General features: G+C 54.3%; 1 protein-coding gene across 3 annotated transcripts in view; it reads left to right on the top strand.

Moving 5' to 3' along the window:
- The first annotated feature begins 13,153 nt into the window (after positions 1-13,153).
- Positions 13,154-18,729, top strand: part of CXCL12 (C-X-C motif chemokine ligand 12) — a 29,678-nt gene continuing 24,102 nt past the window's right edge. For all 3 annotated transcript variants that reach the window (XM_032837341.1, XM_032837361.1, XM_032837351.1), the window contains exons 1-2: positions 13,154-13,291; positions 17,467-17,584. In XM_032837341.1, the coding sequence (XP_032693232.1) occupies positions 13,231-13,291; positions 17,467-17,584 (179 nt within the window). In that variant the 5' untranslated portion in view covers positions 13,154-13,230. The remainder of the gene's footprint in view (positions 13,292-17,466; positions 17,585-18,729) is intronic.

Here is an 18,729-nt window from a genome sequence, read left to right as displayed (position 1 = left end):
ACGAGGCTTGGCGCAGGCAAATGACTTTCCCCAGAACACGGAAGGATCTGCTGCCTCACAGAGACAGGCAGTGTGGCCTTCCCAGGCTTCAATCAGACAGCCCAGATTTTAATCCTGGCCACTCACCAGCTCAGGGGTTGGGCAAGTCACTGGTGTCTCCTAAGCCCGTTTCTTTTCTTAGGTTTAACAAGTGGTAATAAAATTTGCCTGCTTTAGAGGGCTCGTGGCAATTAAAGTAGATAATGGTATCTACTCCCCGGGAGGGTGCCCACGTGCAGATGCTCAATGAAGCTACGTTTACCTCTCTGCTTCTTTCCACTACTCTTTCTTACTGAAAGGAAGCGGAGAGCAGAAGAGCATGGTTAGTCCGTAGGCTTGCTAGCCTGTCTGGGTGAGTACTGGCAATCCTCAGCCCTGGCTCTTGGGGCACCGGGGGGGGGGGGTGTCATCCACGCCTTCCTTGTCTGGCACTGTCTTCTCTGTGCTCTGGATTGAGAGGCCCTTGGGGATCTGGAGTTTGCAAAATCCACAAAGCAAACATGTGAGCTGCTCCCCAACACCACTCGTCCCCCACTCTGGGCTTTGCCAGGCCATTTGGCCCGGGGGAAGGGCATTACTGTCTCTGACCAGACATCCTGAGTATCCCCTTAGGTTTTGAAGAAATTGGGCAGTAAGGAATAGGGAGGGGAAAAAGCCATCGAGAAAAGCCTAAGTCAGGTTCTGAACCTGGCCAGCAACCTGCTCCCGCTTTTGCTTGTTCTCCCCTCTCTGAGCCTGGGCCTCATCTGCACTGCAGCAGCTGGGGCAGGAAGGGGGTGACAGGGGTGCTGACATGCAAGGACCCTCCAGCAGCCACACAACCCAGATCTAGGGCATCTCTGGCTGAACTGCTGTTCCCGGGGTCACTGGGGCATGGACCCGCCTGGGGCAGCTGGGGAGGAACTGCAGTAGCCCTCCAAGGGCCATGGAACCCAGCGAGTGCTCCCAGTTATCCTCCATGCTGCTAGTCCCCTCTCCCAGCTCAGAATGTGCCCCAAGACCAGACCCTGGGCAAAATATGGGAGGGGGGGCGCGTCCCCTTCTATGGAGCAACGGCTCCTCCCCCACCTCAAATATGTGGAAGGGCAGAGAAAAGGAGAGAGGGACATCTCATTTTCCCTGAGGCCAGTCTGTCCTTCCTTTCCCTGGTCTATTTACAAAACCAGTAAATTCCCCCACCTTGGCCCAAGTTAATTCAATTGGGTTTTAGTCATTTGTGACTGTAAAAAATGATTAATACAAAAACCCTTGCATAAAGTTTGTAGACATTCTGCTCTAACAAGCTGTCGGAATTTTTACATCCCTGCTGTTTTCATTATAAAAGTTTCTTAAATTTACATTCATCTTAAACTAGGCCAAACCAATAGTCTGAAAGGTGCTCCGTGAAATTCCACTAGCACCCTGAGGTTTCACAGAGGTCCTGTCCCCCCGGCTTGTCCTAGCTGTCCGCCCACACCCAGGACCCTCCCCTGTGCGTGGATACCTCTCCCGGTCCCCGTCCGGTGATTTAACTGGCCAGCTTCCTCTTCTAACACAAAACTCTTCCTGGACGTGGTTTGGCGAGGCAAAGTGGTAGACTATAGTTACATGTTGCGGTGGGCAAGCGAGTCCCCCTTTGGGCCTGAGGGACTTGTTTCTCCCAAGCCCTGGGAATACCAGTGGCTGAGGGCCACCTGCCAGCCACCCCATCAGAAGCTGCCCTCTGCTGGAGAAAGCAGCTTCGTCCAGGGCTAAGCCTCTTCCCAGGGCCAAGCCCCAGGAGGTAGAAACATGGGGGGTTCTGTTCCCTCCGGGACAGCGGACAGCGTTCCCATGAGATTGGCTGGGACTTTTTTCAGGCTGCCCCACAGGCTAACTCCCTCTGGCCAATCCTGCTTCCTTCCCTCCTCTTCCACAGGTGTCCATCCTGGGAGCAAGACGCAGAACACACAGGTAAGATTTAGTCTCTGACCCCAACAGTCCTGGGCTCAGACATTGTCAGGGGCTCCCTTTTGCCTCTAGAACTCAGTAGCACTCCCAGCAGTGCCAAAGGGGTCAGCCGCAGGGTGGGGTTGGGGAGTGGGGGTTAGGTCATCCTGTGCCTGTCCTGCCTGGGCTGAGAAGAGCAAAGTGACACTGACTGCAGGTGTAGGGAGGGGAGCAGGAGGCCTTCTGATTCCTGGACAGGCCCCTCTGGGGAGTCTGAGTCAGCTGGAAGGGTGCTGCAGCAGAGGGGAGCTGTGCAGGGCAGCTCATCCTGGTGGCAGAGTGTGGCACAGGCGAGAAAGGCGGCCCCTCTCCACAGTGCACAGAGAAAGGCTCCTGGGATTCACGGGTATTCTCATGATAACTCAAGACCCCACCCATCCTTCTGAGAGGCCTCGTCCACCTGCCCTGAGGGGCTTTGTGCAGTATGAAGGAAGGGAGGCCCAGGACTGGTGGTTAAGTGTGAGTGCAAATCCCACCCTTTCCATTTACAGGTGACAAATTCACTGAGCCCCAGCCTCCTCGTGTGACACACAGAAATGTGTAACAGTATGCAGGCCCTGAATGCCATAGCAGGTCCCTTCTCCTGTCCCCATTGTCACTAGGGCTCTAGAGTTCTCCGGGAAGTGGAAGAGCTCTTGGGAGTCTGAGTTGTGCACTCATTTCTGCATGAACGTCACACCCTTGGGGGTCAGGTACCCTACTGGGTCTTCCAACCGCCACTTGAAAAGGAATGAGGAAGAGCCCAAGTGGCCACAGAGAAGGGAGTGTGCTCTCATCACAGCATGGCACAGTGGAGGCAAGGAACCTTTGGGAATGGTGTTGGGTGCCAGGAAGGGCCTGTCCAGTGCTCGGGTGTCGCTGCTGGGGCTGGAGACATGGCATCGCTGAGATAGCTCACTTTGTGTGGTCACTTGTGGAAAGCAAACACGGGGCTGTGGAGAGAGGGGACAGGGAGGCGGTTCAGTGCCCAAGGACGGTAGAGATGCCTCTCCAGATCCTTTCGCCAAATAGGGAGGCAGGGGACTTACTGGGTAAAAGCACAAACCTTCTGGCTTTCCCACCATCACCCCACCCTTCCTGAGCCGACCTGCCAGGGGGCAGAAAGCGCGGAGGGTCACACCCATCTTGCCCCGAAGCCTCCCAAATCTGCAGCCACCTCAGCCAGATGGGTTCTGTCCATGGTACCTGGCAGCTTTGGGTGGACTGGCTGGCTGCAACCCTGAGGGCATCTTCTCCCTCCTTGGCGGAGATCGAGCTAAACTTCACATCTGCAGTTCACTTGATCCTGTCGCTGTCATCGGAGTCCCAGGCCGGGCTGGAGAGGTGAAGCGCACCAGCATGGGAGGTTAAGGCTCTTTCCTGGGGCACACTGGGTGTTGCCACCCACTAGGGCCCTTCCCTTCTGGGTGCGCACTGTGTCCTTCTGAGCCTGGAGCGGAGAGCAGACACAGCAAGCCTGACTGGTGGACAGCCATCCACTCCAGTTCCTTCCTTTTCCTTACCTGCAAATGAAACATGGCTACCATCTGGCCACCTGGAGAGATGGAGGTCAAAGTTTGCACACACAGGGCACTTCAGCCTGAATAAACAAGTCCCCCTCCACCCCCCACCCCCACTTTTTTTCTTGGTCCCCTGTCATTCCCAGAGTCAGTCCAGCCGTTCTCAGCCTGGGCTACCTCTGGGCCCCAGATGTACTCTGGGACAAGGACAGGAGCACACCTGGGCTGGCTGGGGAGGGGCGGTGGAGGAGATGGCCAGGGAGGGAGATGCCTGCACTTGTTCAGGGAGGGAGGGAGAGTGAGAAGGTGGGAGGGAGGGAGAAAAGGAGGGAGGAAGGGAGAGCCTAGCAGGTAGCAGCCCTCCCCTCAACCCCCACCTGGATCCACCCTGGCCCTGACTGCTCTTGGTGGGGGGAAGGGGAGGGTTGGGAGAGGAGGTCTTGGAATTAGAGGCCCCTTCCTGTGAGGCTGACTGACATGGACACACACAGGCCCCCTCTTCCTCCTACAATGATGAGGCTCCTAGGAAATGCTCCCCCTCCCTCTCCCTCAGTGGTCTCAGACCTTTCTTCTGTCTCCTCTACCTCCTCCTCCCCCTTCCCCAGTGCTGTGGAGAACAGGTCCCTGGGTAGAGGCCAATTTATCTTCTCACTTCTATCTCCCATCACTTCCTAGGTCTGCAGACAGGCTGGTTCTCACTAAAACCACCATGACCCAAACCCCAGTGTTGACGCTTACAGAACATAAGCTCCCATTTAAACGCCTGTTATGGGGCCAAGCTGAGAAGAGCAAGGAGAGGAAGTGTGCCCTGTGGGCTCAAAACCTGCTCTCCCTCACTTCAGATCTGAACTGGGGACTGGGTGTTCACAACTTAAAAAGCCCCCTGCGATAAGAGCAAGGTGGCAGGCACTGGCTGTTGGGGGTGAACTGGTTTCCAGTGTCCTGTGAGGGACAAATCCCTGGGGGACCCAGCAGACGCACTCCCACCCCCAAATGATTGCCTCCTCCCGACAGCCTTCCCAACCCTCTCTCAGGCTGCTTCACCAGCCTTTAGAAGTCATGCAGCCAAGGGCATGGCTACCCCCAGGACCCTGCCTCCTCACCCACCACCTTGAGCACCTCTCTACCTCTCAAGTCTTTGAGCCCTGGATTCTTCCTCAGCAGAATGAGGAGGCAAACTGCTTCCTGGCTGCAATTCAGTGGGAGAGAGAAATACATCTGAGGGCAGCTTCCTAAACCAAGGAGAGCTGTAAAATCACATAAATACCACAGGTAGTCCCTGCCCCTCCACAGAACAGAGTGTCTCCCTCAGAGCTTCCAGATCCATCGAAAGGGCAAAGCAGACTTTGGCCCCTCTTCCAGCTCGACTAATCAGCTTCGGTGCCTTTGAATCGCTCCGTGCTCAGAACAGAGCATTTGGGTCTGATCTCAGTCATGAGGACTCCAGGTCTGCTAGGGCACAGTCAAGGCTGCGCTTCTTCCAGAGCCCACAGAGCCATGCCTGGAACCCCCTGGCAAGCACCAGTAAGCACGGAACAGTGGAAGCCCATGACACGGCATTCTGGGGTGCCAGGCCTATGGCCCCCACTGAAGCTCCCAGCCAGCCTGAGCCTCTGAGGCTCTGCAAACCCCATGGCGGTCCATGCACATAGACCAAAGGGACCCAGCCTCCTTCTGGTCTTTGCAGTCAGCTGTTCCGTGCATTTATTAAACTGCCTCCTGTTGGCTTTCTCGAAGCCCCCCAGGGACGTAACAGGCCCTACTGCCCACGAGCAGATGCACCCCACTGCGACCAGTGGGTCAGGAGGGAGCATGCCCTTCTGCGTCCAAAACAACCAAATGCCGAGCCTTTCCTCACCACGATCTGGGGCACGAGGGGGAGCATACTGGCCACATCCCCAATTCCCATTGTGTTGGGAAGGCCCTTCGCTCTCCAAGCCTGGTTGTCTACACCCGAAGATCAGGATAAGCACACGAGCCTATAATACTGTGGGGGGGGGGGGCACTCAAATGAGCTGGCAGGGAGACCCATCAAGGGACTTGTCTGCTTCTGTTGGCCATTCAGCCGCACAGTCCTTGCCACCACACACAGGACCTCCAGGCTAACTGTGGCCATCTCAAGAGGCGCCTTGGTGCTTGGTTCCTGAGAAAGGATGCCTGTCCTCTTAAGTGGAGTCTTTCATTTCCCTTCCAACTGCAAGATCTTTGTAGGGTCTAGCGGACTCTGTCTACCGAGGCTGCATGAGACAGTCATCCAGTGAAGCCTACCATCCTCGGCCAGTGATATGCCAGAAAGGATGGGTGTTCTGAAAAGCTCTGGAACAAAATCCAGCCAACAACTGCACAAACCAGTGGCGTTGTTGGACCAGGTACAAACTGAGGCCATCAGTCTCTGTTGACAATGGCCTGGGTGTGTAGAGACCCTCACCCCATCCGGCCAAGACAGCGCAATGTGCTTTTCTTGGCGCGCTCTGGGCAGAGGTGCCTGACTCCTCCTGAGTTATGAGCGTTCAGGGTTTGGGCTTCCTGCTCAAAACCTCAACTCCAGTCAACTGGTAGACAGAATTATACCCACGCTGACCTGCTGAAGAAGCCACAGAAGTAAATATCGCCTCGGGTCAGAGCCACTCCTGGAATCTCGGCTGCTTTGTTGAAAGCTGGGGAGGCAGGGGCCATACATCACTGCCGCCCGTTTCTGTTTACAACCGGGTAATGCCTTTTATGACCGGCCCTCTCTACCCTGAATATTTGTTTTATTGCCCCTGTAGGGAGATTTTTCCATTTGGCAAAAATCTTCAGATGGTTTTAGTCATGTTAACAACTGGTCATTAAATACAGAGGAGTAAACAGAAATAAAGGTTTGTTTCTTTGCTATTTTTTCTTTCTTTTTCTTTCTTTTTTTTTTTTTTAAATAACTTAAGGGAGAAAGTTATGAAAGGAACGATGAGAGGGGGGGAAGCCAGGAGTGTTTGAATGCTGCTCTCGGCCCCTTTCTGGGTGGGCATTCCCCAGGACGCCCTCCCTGCCTTTCAGAGAGGTCATTCCTTCAACAAGGGGAAGGCAAAGGTTTCATTCTGTTTCAAGGTGAGGGCTTGCTCTGTGATCTCTAGATTTGGGGCCCTTGATGCTTGATTATTCTTCCCCTGTGGCCCAGGAAACAGGAGGCACATCTGCTTCTGGCGGAAAGGATATCTCAGGGCTAGAGCACCTGGAGAGGATGGATGGGGAGTGATTGAAGGGGAGAGCCAGGTGGGTAGGTGGGCGGATGATTGGCTGGCTGGGTGGCCAGCTGCTAGATGGATGGATGAATTCGTGAGTGGATGGGTGGATAGATGGGTGGATAGATGAGTGGGGGATGTCGGTAGAGGAAGGATAGATGGGTCAGTGAGGGAAGGATAGATGAATGGATGGAAGGTTGGACTGCAGATTTATGAAGGAAGTGCAGCACCTCTCGGTGGCCCAGCCTAGGGCGTTGAGGCAAAATTTGTGCACTCTACAGAGAAAAAGAAAGCATCAATGATCAGTTAACCAGACTGCAAACACAGAAACTTCATTCTGGGAACCTAGGAAGAGAAAGACCTCAGGAAGCTGGGAGCCAATGAGACTTCACGGATGAAGCCCAAACTCTTGCAGGTGTCCTGCCTTTGCATTGTTAAAAAACAGTAACAACAACAACAACGCCTAATTTACAAATTCTTTGTTTGATAAATTATCCCCCAAACAAAACTGCCTTTCAACCTTCCCAGTCCACTTCTGAGCTGTGGGGTGGGAGGATGGGCACCTTAGAAGTGCTGGGCCCTTCCCCACAGCTGAGTCCATTCCCCACTTTTTTCCCCTGGGCCCTGCCGCCAGTGGGGCCTGCCTTTGGACTTGGCCTTGAAAGGCTCTCTGGGCAGCCTCCGTGTGCGGTCTTATCCAGAGCATCTGTGCCACAGGAACTATAAGACTCCCAGCCCAGGGAGGTAAGGTGGAGGAAAAAGTACGAGTCCCTCATCTGAACGAGGAGGGCCAGCAAGCCTGGAAGCCTGGCTTCTCTGACCAGGGGACCAGCTGCGCAGGCAGCAGGCCCAGAGCCCCCTCCATGACCCACAGCAGTGTTTAACCTCTTTCCTCATCTGCAGAGGCCCCAGATCCTGCGCCCCCCCTCATGTGAGGCTCCCTCCTGGGACGAAGTCTCCTCAGCTCCTTGTCTCCCCCCACCCCCAGCCCATTCCACCTAAAACAGGAGGAAGGGTGCAGGCGCTGGGCTTCTGCCTGGGCAGGAAGAAGAAGAGGACTGGGAATAGTGGGGAGAAAGATTGTCTCTTCTCACCTTAGGCATGACCAGACTTTTTCTGGAAGCTCAGGGTTGGAGCAAAGGTAGCATTAAAACGCTCGTGGCAGAAAGGAGAGAGAGAAAGGGGGGGGGGGTGGAGATCATCATTCCCATACCGCTTTATTGCACCATTTCACACCACAGTAGTACTCTGTAGTAATAAAACTCAAGAAATCCCCTCACTGTGAAAGTGTGTGATTCTAGAACTTGCCTTCCCAATACCCTTCTCTCCCTCTGCCCACATGTCCTGGAGGCCCAGGGAGAAAACCCACAGAAAGGGGCTCCTTTGTGTTGTGAAGAGTGTACACTACGGAGTAGGGTTACCAGGCTCAGCAAGTAAAAATCCTGGACACCTAGTTAAACTTGAATTTCAGATGAACAACGAATGATTTCTTTTAGTTTAAGTATGTCCTATGCAATAGTTGGAACACATATACCAAAAAAAAAAAAAAAAAAAAAGACTTGTTGCCTATCTGAAATTTAAATTTAACTGGGTTTTCTGCATTTTATATGGCAAACCTGCTCTTCCATCCTTCACCGGGAACAATCCTACTCCAGAGCCAGGCTAAGATGATCTAAATCCTGGCTTTGCCAAAGAGCAACTGCGTGACCTTAGCTCCCAAATCTGGGGCATGGTGTGAACACTGAACCCACCTCAAAGGTAGGTGGGAGGATGAAAGAAGTGAGGGGTGCACAGCACTGAGTAACACGTGTGAATGTTATTTATCCTTAAAGGGTTCACACTTCCCATGACCCAGGGGTTTGTGGTAGAAGCGGGTGCATGCTCCCAATTCTAGAAACTTCTGCAGCTCCTATGCTGAGATCAGTCTATCCACATGCAAGGGTAACAGGAGAGAGTGGGGTGGGGTTAAGAACAGCAGAATAAATCTGGACCTGACTGCAGTGATTTTGGTGATGGGGTGCAGAAGTGAGATGGTATGTGAGAGCACAGACCTGACCCCTCAGAGTTCTTGGGTCTGACTTTTCCTAAAACATTAGCTCTGCTCATCCAATGCTCCTGCAGGATGTCCCAGAAAATACCACCCTTATTTTAGGAGTGTCCACAAGGGAGAGTCTTTGGACAGAAGATCTGGCTGGCTGGATTTGGACATTAGCTATGGTAAGGCTTGCCTCTGTATGTGCCCCACAGCTGGCCAGGACCCGGCAACAGAGCCCTGCATCCAGGAGCCCTGACTCAGCTTCCCTAGGGTTCTTCCCTCCAGAAGGAAATGAGGCTTTTGGAACTGGCTCCCAAGGCCAATTTGGGATCTAGTTGAGGAAACCATGGCTAGCCTGACAGATGCTGAGCCCCAGTCCTGGGTACAGGCCTCCAAGAGGCTCCCATGAAAGTGACTTACAACCCTCTGCACACTCCCATGTTGTTCCAGAATCTGGAAAAGCTGGTCTAGAGAGTTGTGCCTTTGCCCCTGGCCAGCTCTTCCATGTTGGTCAAGGCCTTCAACCACTCTGAGCTTCGGGCTTCTAGTCTTCAAAGCTGAGATATGAGGGCCTATTCCGTAAATTCTGTCTCTGGGAAAACAAAATGTAACCCATTCAGAGCAAGTAAGCCGAAGTCCTATCATCCTGAGAGCCTTCTCTGGGCCAGGCGGCTTCACACTTAGTAAATCCCAACACCAACCTGGAGAGTTAGTGTAACTGTTCCACCGGTGACAGCACCCAGCTCTGAGGATTTGTTTTTCTCCCCGGGACTCCCAGTTCCCAGGGTAGAGTACCTACTTGTGAATCCCAGTGTGGGGTGTCAAAGGTGAGAGAGAGGAGTTGGGAGGGCGGGCACAGGCAGACAGCGGTCTCCTGGCTGTGCCCCTCCAGGCCTGCACCGAAAGTTGGAGAAAGAAGACTCGTGGCTGGGATAAGAGAGCTATGGGTAAGGGGGTGGGGTGGGATCTCAAAGGTCCCCACAGGGGGACCTGAGCACTCATAGGTAAGCATTCTCTAGCCTCTCCTGATGGCAAGGGTGAGAAAGAGGCCATACCTCTCTTGTGTGATTTTGTCTTACCACTCTGGGGCCAAATGGTTTGTTTGTAAGGGAGGTGGGTAGTATCAAATAATACAAAAAAAAAAAAAATGTTCTTTATTTAGACAACATTTTTAAGCTTCAGATCTTTGTGTACGACTGTGGATTTTTGCTGTATCTCCAACCAACTACAGTACTGGCTGCTATTAGTTTAAATATACTTGCTTTTTAAATCATATATTTTTAAAAAATGAAATCAATCCTGAGCCATATCTGAAATGTCTGCTTTAATGTACAAGGTATACTTTTTTTCTTATTACTTTTAAAATAAAGTATATAAATCTGAATTTCTTACAAATAATGTTTTTAAAATACCAACTGAAGTCATCTTGTCAGTTACACACCGGAAAACGATGAGTCAGAGCAAACCTTTAACCTTGTACTGAAGTCCTTCCCTGAAAGGCCAACCACTGAACTCTGAAGCAATGAGCAAGCCAGGCCGAGGGGCAGAGGAGCATGGGCAGGCACATGAACTGGGCACTAGGGGTCTAGAGGTCTACCTTGACAGCCAGACCCCTGCCTGCCTCCCACCTCAGACCCAGCATGACTGTCATGTTTCTAAAGAGCAGCAAATCAGGGTGCTGAGCCAAGAGAGCCCTGGGAGATCTCACTGGGAGGGGGAGCTTGCTTTGGGCCTTGATTGAGGAACTGAGTTTCCTGGCAGAGAAAGAAAGGTGGAACCTTGGAAGTGGAGACTGTGGCACCAGCAGAGGACAGAGGAGCAGGGGTGGTGGGCTCTGCTGTCCAGAATTTGGGAGGCACCCGTATGGCTGAGAATAGAGCTCAAGCTAAAAGGCACAGTCTGGTAGCCCATAGCCCCCAAGAGCATTGGCCAGTAATGTTTTAAATTCAGATAGTTTGCCGACTGAAAAACTGGAGATTTTATCTAAAATGCAGATTCCTGGTGTCCCTAGGTAAAATCCTAACTCATTCCCCTTCCCTCTGCTCCATTTTCCCATACCACCTAAGAACATTCTATAGATTGTGTGTCTAATTACTTATGTTTTCTGCCATTTTCCTCTCCCTCCTTCTTCCCACCCTCTCCCCACGTAAACTCCAGGACAGGAGGTGTGGGGTTTTCTTCTTTCTTTTCTTTTTTCTCTTTCTTTCTTTCTTTCTTTTCTTCCTTTACTAAAGTACTTCAAACACTTCGCCAGTGTCTGGCATGTAGTAGGTGCTCAATAAGGATTTTAATAAATGAATGGAGGAAGCAGCAGGCTCTGATGAGTCCCACATAATGTCTATCCTGGGGTGGCAGGGCCCAGCCAGGCAGGAAGCCTCGGCCCTAGCCCACGCAGGCCCCTCTCCAGTGACTCTCTCAGCTGCAGGGACAAAACCCAGATTTGAGACAAAGAAGCCAGTGAGAGACTGGCATTTGCTTTAGCAGGATTTGCAGGGAAGCTTTTGTGCAGCTCCCGCCAGGGTCTGGATTCCAGGTTCCGAGTCTCGCCAGCTCCAGGCTTCTTGATTTACCGCCCAGCATCGCAGCTTTACTAGGCTGCTCTGGGTTCGGGGGGAGGGCATGAGCCTTGGTCCACCCAGACCTGGGGGGCGGTGGGAAAGCGGGGTTGGGATGAGGGACGTGGGGACAGGCCCGGGTTCGGGGGTGCGAGCTTGTGCTGGAGACTTTGCCACCAGAGGGCGCCCGAGCTCAGTCGGCAAGCTCTTTCTCCTCTGAGACCAACCCAGGCTCACTAGTCCGCAAAAACCCACCGAAAAGAGTGGGGGCCGAGGAATGCCTGAAGACTGTATTCCCCACTGGATTGTTAGTTCTTTAATGCCAGGGACCAAGCCAGTGCGTTTCCCGGCTTTACGCCCAGTGCCCAGAAGTGAGCTCGGCCTGGAGTAAATGAATGAATAAATGCAAGTTCCCAGTGTGTCTAATTGGGCGTGAAAGTAGTTTTGGAAAAAAGACAGAAAAGACACCTATCCTCAGGACCTGAGTCCCAGAGCTCTTACAGCTTTCTGCTGACCGCCCCCTCCTATCGCCCCTGGCTGGAACTGCTGAGCCCAGGCCCCGCGGGCCCCGCCCATTCCCCCTAGGGTCCAGACTGCGGGACTTCCCAGGTAGAGAGAGCTGTCCTTCCCTGATATGCGCTCCTTGGATGGGGCCAGGTACAGAAACCACACCAATAGGGAGTAAGGGCAAGAGGAGGTAGCTGGAGCGTCCTGTGGTCACCAGTGAGGCCCCAACGCGTGCTCCTCTCAACCCTGCGCCTCCTGGGCCGCCTGCCTGCACCCATCCCTGCTAGCTGAGGCTGTCTCCAGGTGTCCAGGTTGGGGCACCGCCTGCCAAGAGTTCAGACACCGCCCGGGCACGACTCTTTTTGTGGACCAGGAGGGCCGATGCCAGGAGTAGTGTCGAGGGGAAGAGGGGGAGTTCTCTCAACACTTTGGGTCGCGCAGGACATTCATTGGGAGACGGAGAAAATGATGAAGTTTAAAAAGTTATTCTAGCTTCCATTTATTAAGTACTATGTGCGGGACTCAAGGGTGAGCACTTCACGGCGGAGAGAGGAGTCCCAATCATTTCCCCCACTTACTCTCGGCAGGATGGGGACTGTGGTCAGCCCATTTCACAGTTGAGAGAACAGAGGCACGGCGAGCCAAGTACTTTCACGCCTACTTAGAATTCAGGTTAAATTCACGGAGGCCCAGAGTGGACCGCTTTTGTTTCCTCTGGGCAACATGGCCTTCTATTTTAGAGTCGCAGTTTTACAGGTGAGAAAACTGAGCCTTGGCTACTAAGTGATGGCGTCGGCTTGGGATGGGATTCGCTCGTTTTGCAGACTGGTCTCCTTCCCTTGGGTCAAGCTCGCGGGGCCGCAGCGCAGCAATCCCGGGCCGGTGGTGACCTCCAGGTTCTAGAATCTAAAAACGGGACTGTCGCCCTTGGCTACCTCAGGCCTAACCGGCACACGTCCTCTTGCTTACCATTGCTCCTCATTCGCTTCCCGCCTCTGGGACTCCGTCTGTCCACCTGCTAAGTGGGCACAATAACTAGCCTTGAGCCCATCTCAGCGCGCGGCTGGGTTCCCTCCTTGCAGGTCGAGCCTGACAGAGCAGGGCCCCGCGGAACCGGAGGAGGTCAGAGGCCAGAGCGCACCGCAGCGCCCGCTGCACCCCGGGCGCGGAGGGGGCGGGGAGGGGACAGGAGCGGCGGCCGCGTGGGAGGGGGACGCGCGCCCCAGCCCACCGCCGCCGCCCCGCTGCCGCTCCAGGCCCGCCCCTCGCCACGCGCCCCGCCCCACCCCGCCCCGCCCCGCTCTCCCCTCTAAAGTGCTTGGAGCGCGCCTCCCGCCGCCGCACTTTCACTCTCCGCCGCAGCGTTCGCTCCGCGTCCCGCCTGAGTCTGCCTCCCGCGCGCCGGTGCCATGAATGCCAAGGTCGTCGTCGTGCTGGCCATCGTGCTGGTTGCGCTGTGCCTCAGCGACGGTGAGTGAGCTCCGCGGCGGAGGCGTGGGCGCCAGGCTCCGTGCGGGACCGCGGCTCCTCTGCCTGCGCCCGCGCTGTCCCGAACAGACCCAGTTCGCGCCGCTTTGCACCGGGGAGGTCGAGGCAGCCGCCTCCTTGGGGCGCGCTCCCTCGGGGTGCGGCGCTCAAAGCGCACCAGCACCACCCGCGCTGAAGCTTCGCACTCCGCCTCGGGACTCGGGTCCGGGACGGGGGGCAGCGGCAGCACAGGGTCGGGCGGGGTTCCCTGGCCGGGAGAGCTCCGGGAGCGCGGGGAAGCAGAGCGGAGTCGGCAGCCGCGGGCCCCGGGGATGGCGCGCCCACCCTTGCCCAGCCGGTGATCTCCAGCGCGCGGCTCGGTTTCTCAAGGGGAAGGGACTCGGAGGCCCCGCGGCGCCGGGCGCGGGAGATGCGTGTGCTAGAGAGCGCTTCGCCAAGTCTGCCTCTCATCGCGACGCGCGGGCGGTGGCGGCGCGGTCAGGGGCTGCTGCGCCACGTCCCCTCCATGCGAGGCTGGTCCCCTCTCCGCACCCACCCGAGCGAGGTTTCGCGGGCGAGCCAAACGGAGCAGCTGTCGGGTTTGCACCACCCGCCCGCCGCGCTTCTGCACAGCCCCGCGGTCCTCAGCGACGCGAACGAACCCGGGCGCGCGTCCAGCCTGCTTCCTGGCCTCTTGCCGGGGTCACCGAAGAGAAACTCAGGGGCCGCCGGGGTCGCTCATCCCCTCCCCTGCCCCCCAAACACACCTGCAGCCTGGTGCCTTTGTCACCGTCCAAGCCATCGCTCTTACCTCGGAAGGAGCGCGGCAGCCGAGTTCAATCGCCAAGGCCTTAGGCCACTGGGAAAGGTGGTGTCCTGTTTCACTGGGAGAGAGGGAGCCCTTTTTTTTTTTTCCTTCTGAAGCTTAAGAGAATTCTGGCTGTCCTGTCACAGGACACCACTGCTGCAAACCAAAATAAAGTGTTGTCTTTAAACACACAAAACAAGCCACGTTAGCCAGGCCACGCTGTCCTTTCTTGGCTGCGAAGTTGCCAACAAACCCTGCAAAGGGCTGAAGGACGCAGGGAGTGCTCTTGGGGCAGCCACGGTCCAGACAGGGACTGAGCCCCCACAGCTCTAGGCTGGGTTCCAGCTGCAGACCCTCTTCTGCATCCTGGCAGTGGACTGGAAGCCAGGTGGGTGAGGTGAGGGTAAGGTGAGCGAATGTGGAAGCAGGGCCGGAACTCCCAGGGGTTCACAACTGACTGCCTGGGGAGTGGTTTTTTTTTTAAGTGTAGCAAGTTAAGCGGCACCTGGGTGGCTCCATTGGTTAAGTGTCAGACTCCTGATCTCAGCTCAGGTCTTGATCTCAGGGTGGTGAGTTCAAGCCTGGAGTCTGGGTGGGGGGCGGGAAATGTAGCGAGTAGCCGGGCAGAGCTGCAGAGGGACTGGATGGAAGGCAATCTGGATTTTACCGCCCAGCTGAAAAAGTATGTGAGGCTGACTCTCCACACTGACCCCCAAGGTCATGGGGGACACTGGTTTGAGCATGTTAATGCATGTTAACTCAAATGTTAATTTGAGTGTCTGGTGAGAGTGGAGCTGTCATTGGGCACCTCTGTAGAGAGATGGTGCTGCCCCCCCCCCCTTCCCTGGGGAGCTGCAGAAAGGTTGGGAATGCCAGGACCCACTCAGGTCATTGAGTCCTAGGCACAGCTGACCTGGAAGGAGCACAGAGGGAGTGGGAGTCTCATTAACAGAGTCATCCTGACCCTGGGAAGGGTTGGTTGCTTGCCTCTCTGAGCTGCCCTCTTGGCAGCCAAGTGGCCAGGACAGGGTCTCAGGCTGGAGGCTGGTCAGCTTCTCCTTGCATTCATAGGCTAGAATGTACTTTTTGACCTTCTGGAGCCTGTGTGCCCATACTGAGTTCCAGAACTGACCTTGGAGACACCCTTGTTTTCAGGGTCAGGCTCCGGTTCCTGCCCTCCCTCCAGTGGCTGACCTCAGCCAAGCAGCTGGGGCCCTGGTTGCCCTGGGCTTTCAGGAGTTAAATCCAGGGTGGACTCCACTCTGAGACCTCATTGGAGAAGCTGGCCAGGGCTCCTTTCTGTGTTAGCGTGGAAGGTTCGCTTGGAACTGCTCTTGAACAGAGCCAAGTTCATGACTTACGGTCTGGTAACATCTGGGCGAATCACCTACACACTGAGTCACCTCCAAATCAGTTGGGAAAGTTAGTAATATTGACACAAAGCTGGAGAGGACACAGGTGGACATAGCACTGCCTTTAGTAAGAGCCGTTGGTGCTCTGTCACTTTAAAAAAAAACCTGTTGAAAGTCCCCACTTGATAGGCAACTAACTAGGTCCTGGGAGCAGGAATACAAATTGCCTTTGAAGGAAATGGATAATCCCAGGGGGTCGAGGGGGGAAAAGAAGAGAAGAGAAAGCCTGTGTTTTGAGCCCAGAATCAGCTCTGATTTCTAACCCAGACTAGCTTCCCTACCCACCTCTGGGAGAGCAGCAGCCCCCACCAGCTGCAGCACTCATACTGTGTACCTTTCAGCTTGCTGCTGCTCTGGGCTTGGGATCCCTCCTGTGTCACTGCCCAAGCCCAGGGCTTCAGTCCCTTCTCAGCTCAGGAGGACCCAGGAGAATTCCAGGGAGACTGGAGGTGGGACACTCAGAGGAGAGACTTCCGACTTTTCCTTTACGCAGTCCACCCAGCCCCTAGCCCTGGGGTCCCTTTCCCAGGCGATCTAGTTCCAGGGCGGTATGGGCAGGATAGGAGGAGCTTCCCCTGCAGGGACTGAGTGCCCTGGCTGAAGGCCAGACCCCAGCAGAGACTTTCTGGAGTCACTTAGGTATACAGCAAAGGCTGCCCCAGGTGCTCTCCAGTACCCGGAGTCTGAGCGCCATGAAGCTAGGCTCTTTCCTTACGTGGTTTCCTTTTAGGGAACCACGTTTGATCCTAGAGGGCTGGGTGGTCTATTTTTCCTGACTTGTTGGCCAAATAGGCTGCTATTTGAAGGCTCTGCCATCTCTCAGCTGAATGCAGCCTTGAGAAAAATGAAGAAGTCCCTTACTCACAAGGTTTCTCGCAGCTTCCCCAGCTCTCTTGCCCCAAAGTGCAGAATTTCAGGGCCAGCAGAAGGCCTCCGGGAGCTCTCTAAAGAGCAATCCTTTTTTTTTTTTTTTTAATCTCTGGACTAAATATTCTCAGACATACATTTAATCCCTGATGAAAGGATCCACAAATTCAAATAATTTGGGGTATTAAGTAGGGCTTGGATAAAATCTGCAGGGGGAAAAAAAAAAATCACAATGATCCCAGCCCCCGCTAAGGCTTGCAATCCTAAGACTTAGAGGGTGAGTGGTGAGTTCTGCAGGAGCCCTTTGCTTATTTAAACTAATGAGTGTCAATTATGGCATTTTGCAAATTGGTGAATTGGCAAACAAAGAGGTAACATAACCCAGGAAGCTCTAGCATCTCTGCACAATGAAAGCCACCTCTGACTCCAGCCCTGGTAATCGTCCTGCCTTCAGGGGAGTGCTGGGTTGGGGAGGTGGGGGGCTTGGCCTGCCCTCCGGGGACTCCCAGGTAGAAAGCCTGCCAGGATTCTTTTGTGGTTGCCTGGGTTTAAGGTGAATGAGAGGGGAGAAGATTGCAGGAGGGGGAGGGCAGCATTCCCCTGGGGAACTGCAATGGCTCCTGGGACAAGAGGGAGCCCAGAGCCTCCTGCTTCCCCCTCCTCCTTCCCTGAGTATGGAGGGCTTTCTTAGTTGGCCCTGGAAGAGTTTACTTTGCAGAGATTACCTGGGAACCCCAGTTACCTTAGACTGAAACAATCCTGTCCTGGGATTAATATATTTGATCTTAAGATGTCTGAGCAAGGAGCTGCTTTTAATTTCCCAGGTTCCTAGAGTCCAGCACTCTGCAGGTCCATTTGCCTTCTGGTCCTATGGAAGCTGGGCTTGCCCTGTCTCCCTTCCCTCCTGCCCCAGGGGCTCATTGTACCACCCAAGAGCTCTTAGCAAGAATGCCCCCATAACTAGTCCATGGCTTTTGATCCTAAGCATCCATTCCTCCACCTTACCCCTCAGCCGCGGACCCACGCGTGCATATATCCCCACAGTCCAGCAGGATCGTAACAAACTGCCCTGTTTTCACTACCTCTTCCAGGAAAACCGGTCAGCCTGAGCTACAGATGTCCTTGCCGATTCTTTGAAAGCCACGTTGCCAGAGCCAACGTCAAGCATCTCAAAATCCTCAACACTCCGAACTGTGCCCTTCAGATCGTGTAAGTGTGAACATCAGCTTCAGGAGGGTTGCATCTAGTGGGCATCGTAGCCCCTAACTCCAAACTTGTCAAAGCTAGAGAATCGACACATGCTGAGCAGCTGGCCTTGAACTTGGCATAATTAGAGGCAGCTGCGATGACCAGGAGGCCTTTGGGTACGTCACCGTGCCAGAGTTTAAAAAGCCACTCTTACCCTTGGTGCCCTGCTGTGCTCCAACTTGTTCTTGCCTCTTTTTTTCCCAAATTTCCTCCTTTAGCACAGGAGAGGGAAGGACCGTGGGATGCCTTCAGACTAGAAACGAGGAGTTTCTGCTGAAGTCCAGTAAATGAACCAGCCCTCTGCAGGTCATAGGTGTCTGTCCTGCAGTTCCCAGACTTTGATGTTCTAGATCCTTCCTTTCTCACATGCAGAATCTCACAAGACCCCAGTTCAGGTTAAGTGGTCTTTAACCATTGGGTAAAACTCAAACTTTTCGGCTCACTTAACTGCTTTGTCTCGAACACAACACACGAGTTTTTGTTTTTGCTGGTGTTGATGGTAACTGCTTGTGTTTGCTGTCATTCGTGTGGGAAACGAGACAAATGAAAATCACCCCCAGAGAACACATGAAAACCTCTCGCCAGGTGCAGGAGGCTGGGTAGGGTTCAGCGAGGGAGCTTGCAGGGCCGCTCAGCTGCTTGGCCCTCGAATGCTCAAGTGCACCCCCGCTTGCCTCTAGCGAGTGTGGTCAGAGGTCTGGACGCAGGGGTGCTGGGGCTCAGGGTCTCTGGTGGGGACCTTACCTCCTGAAAATTCCCACCGCTGAGAATGGGCTGGGGCCACAGCAGTGGGAATGAAACCTGCAATTTGAAGGTGAAAATGAAGCCTTTGCTCCCTAATACCAGCTGTTTTGAAGTTTGATTTTGTCTTTTTTTTTTTTTTTTTTTTGCCAGCCTTGGCTGCCTTGAATGTGTTTGTCACTTACAGAATGTGTTAGGCCACTGGAAGATGAATGTTTCTTCACTGACTTTGCTTACAGTCAAATACTCTCTCCTTTGAGAGGTGTTTTGTCAGATGTGGAATTGAGCCCCATAGACCTGCTTTGCAGTTTGCATTACGCCGGGACACTTGCTAGGAATGCACCTCAAAGTGAACGAGGCAGCCC

Source organism: Lontra canadensis, unplaced genomic scaffold (assembly GCF_010015895.1).
Source record: "Lontra canadensis isolate GAN:19392208 unplaced genomic scaffold, GSC_riverotter_1.0 scaffold3, whole genome shotgun sequence".
NCBI lineage: Eukaryota > Metazoa > Chordata > Mammalia > Carnivora > Mustelidae > Lontra > Lontra canadensis.
The sequence above is the reverse complement of the archived record's forward strand: the minus strand, read 5'-3'. Positions and strand labels throughout refer to the sequence as shown.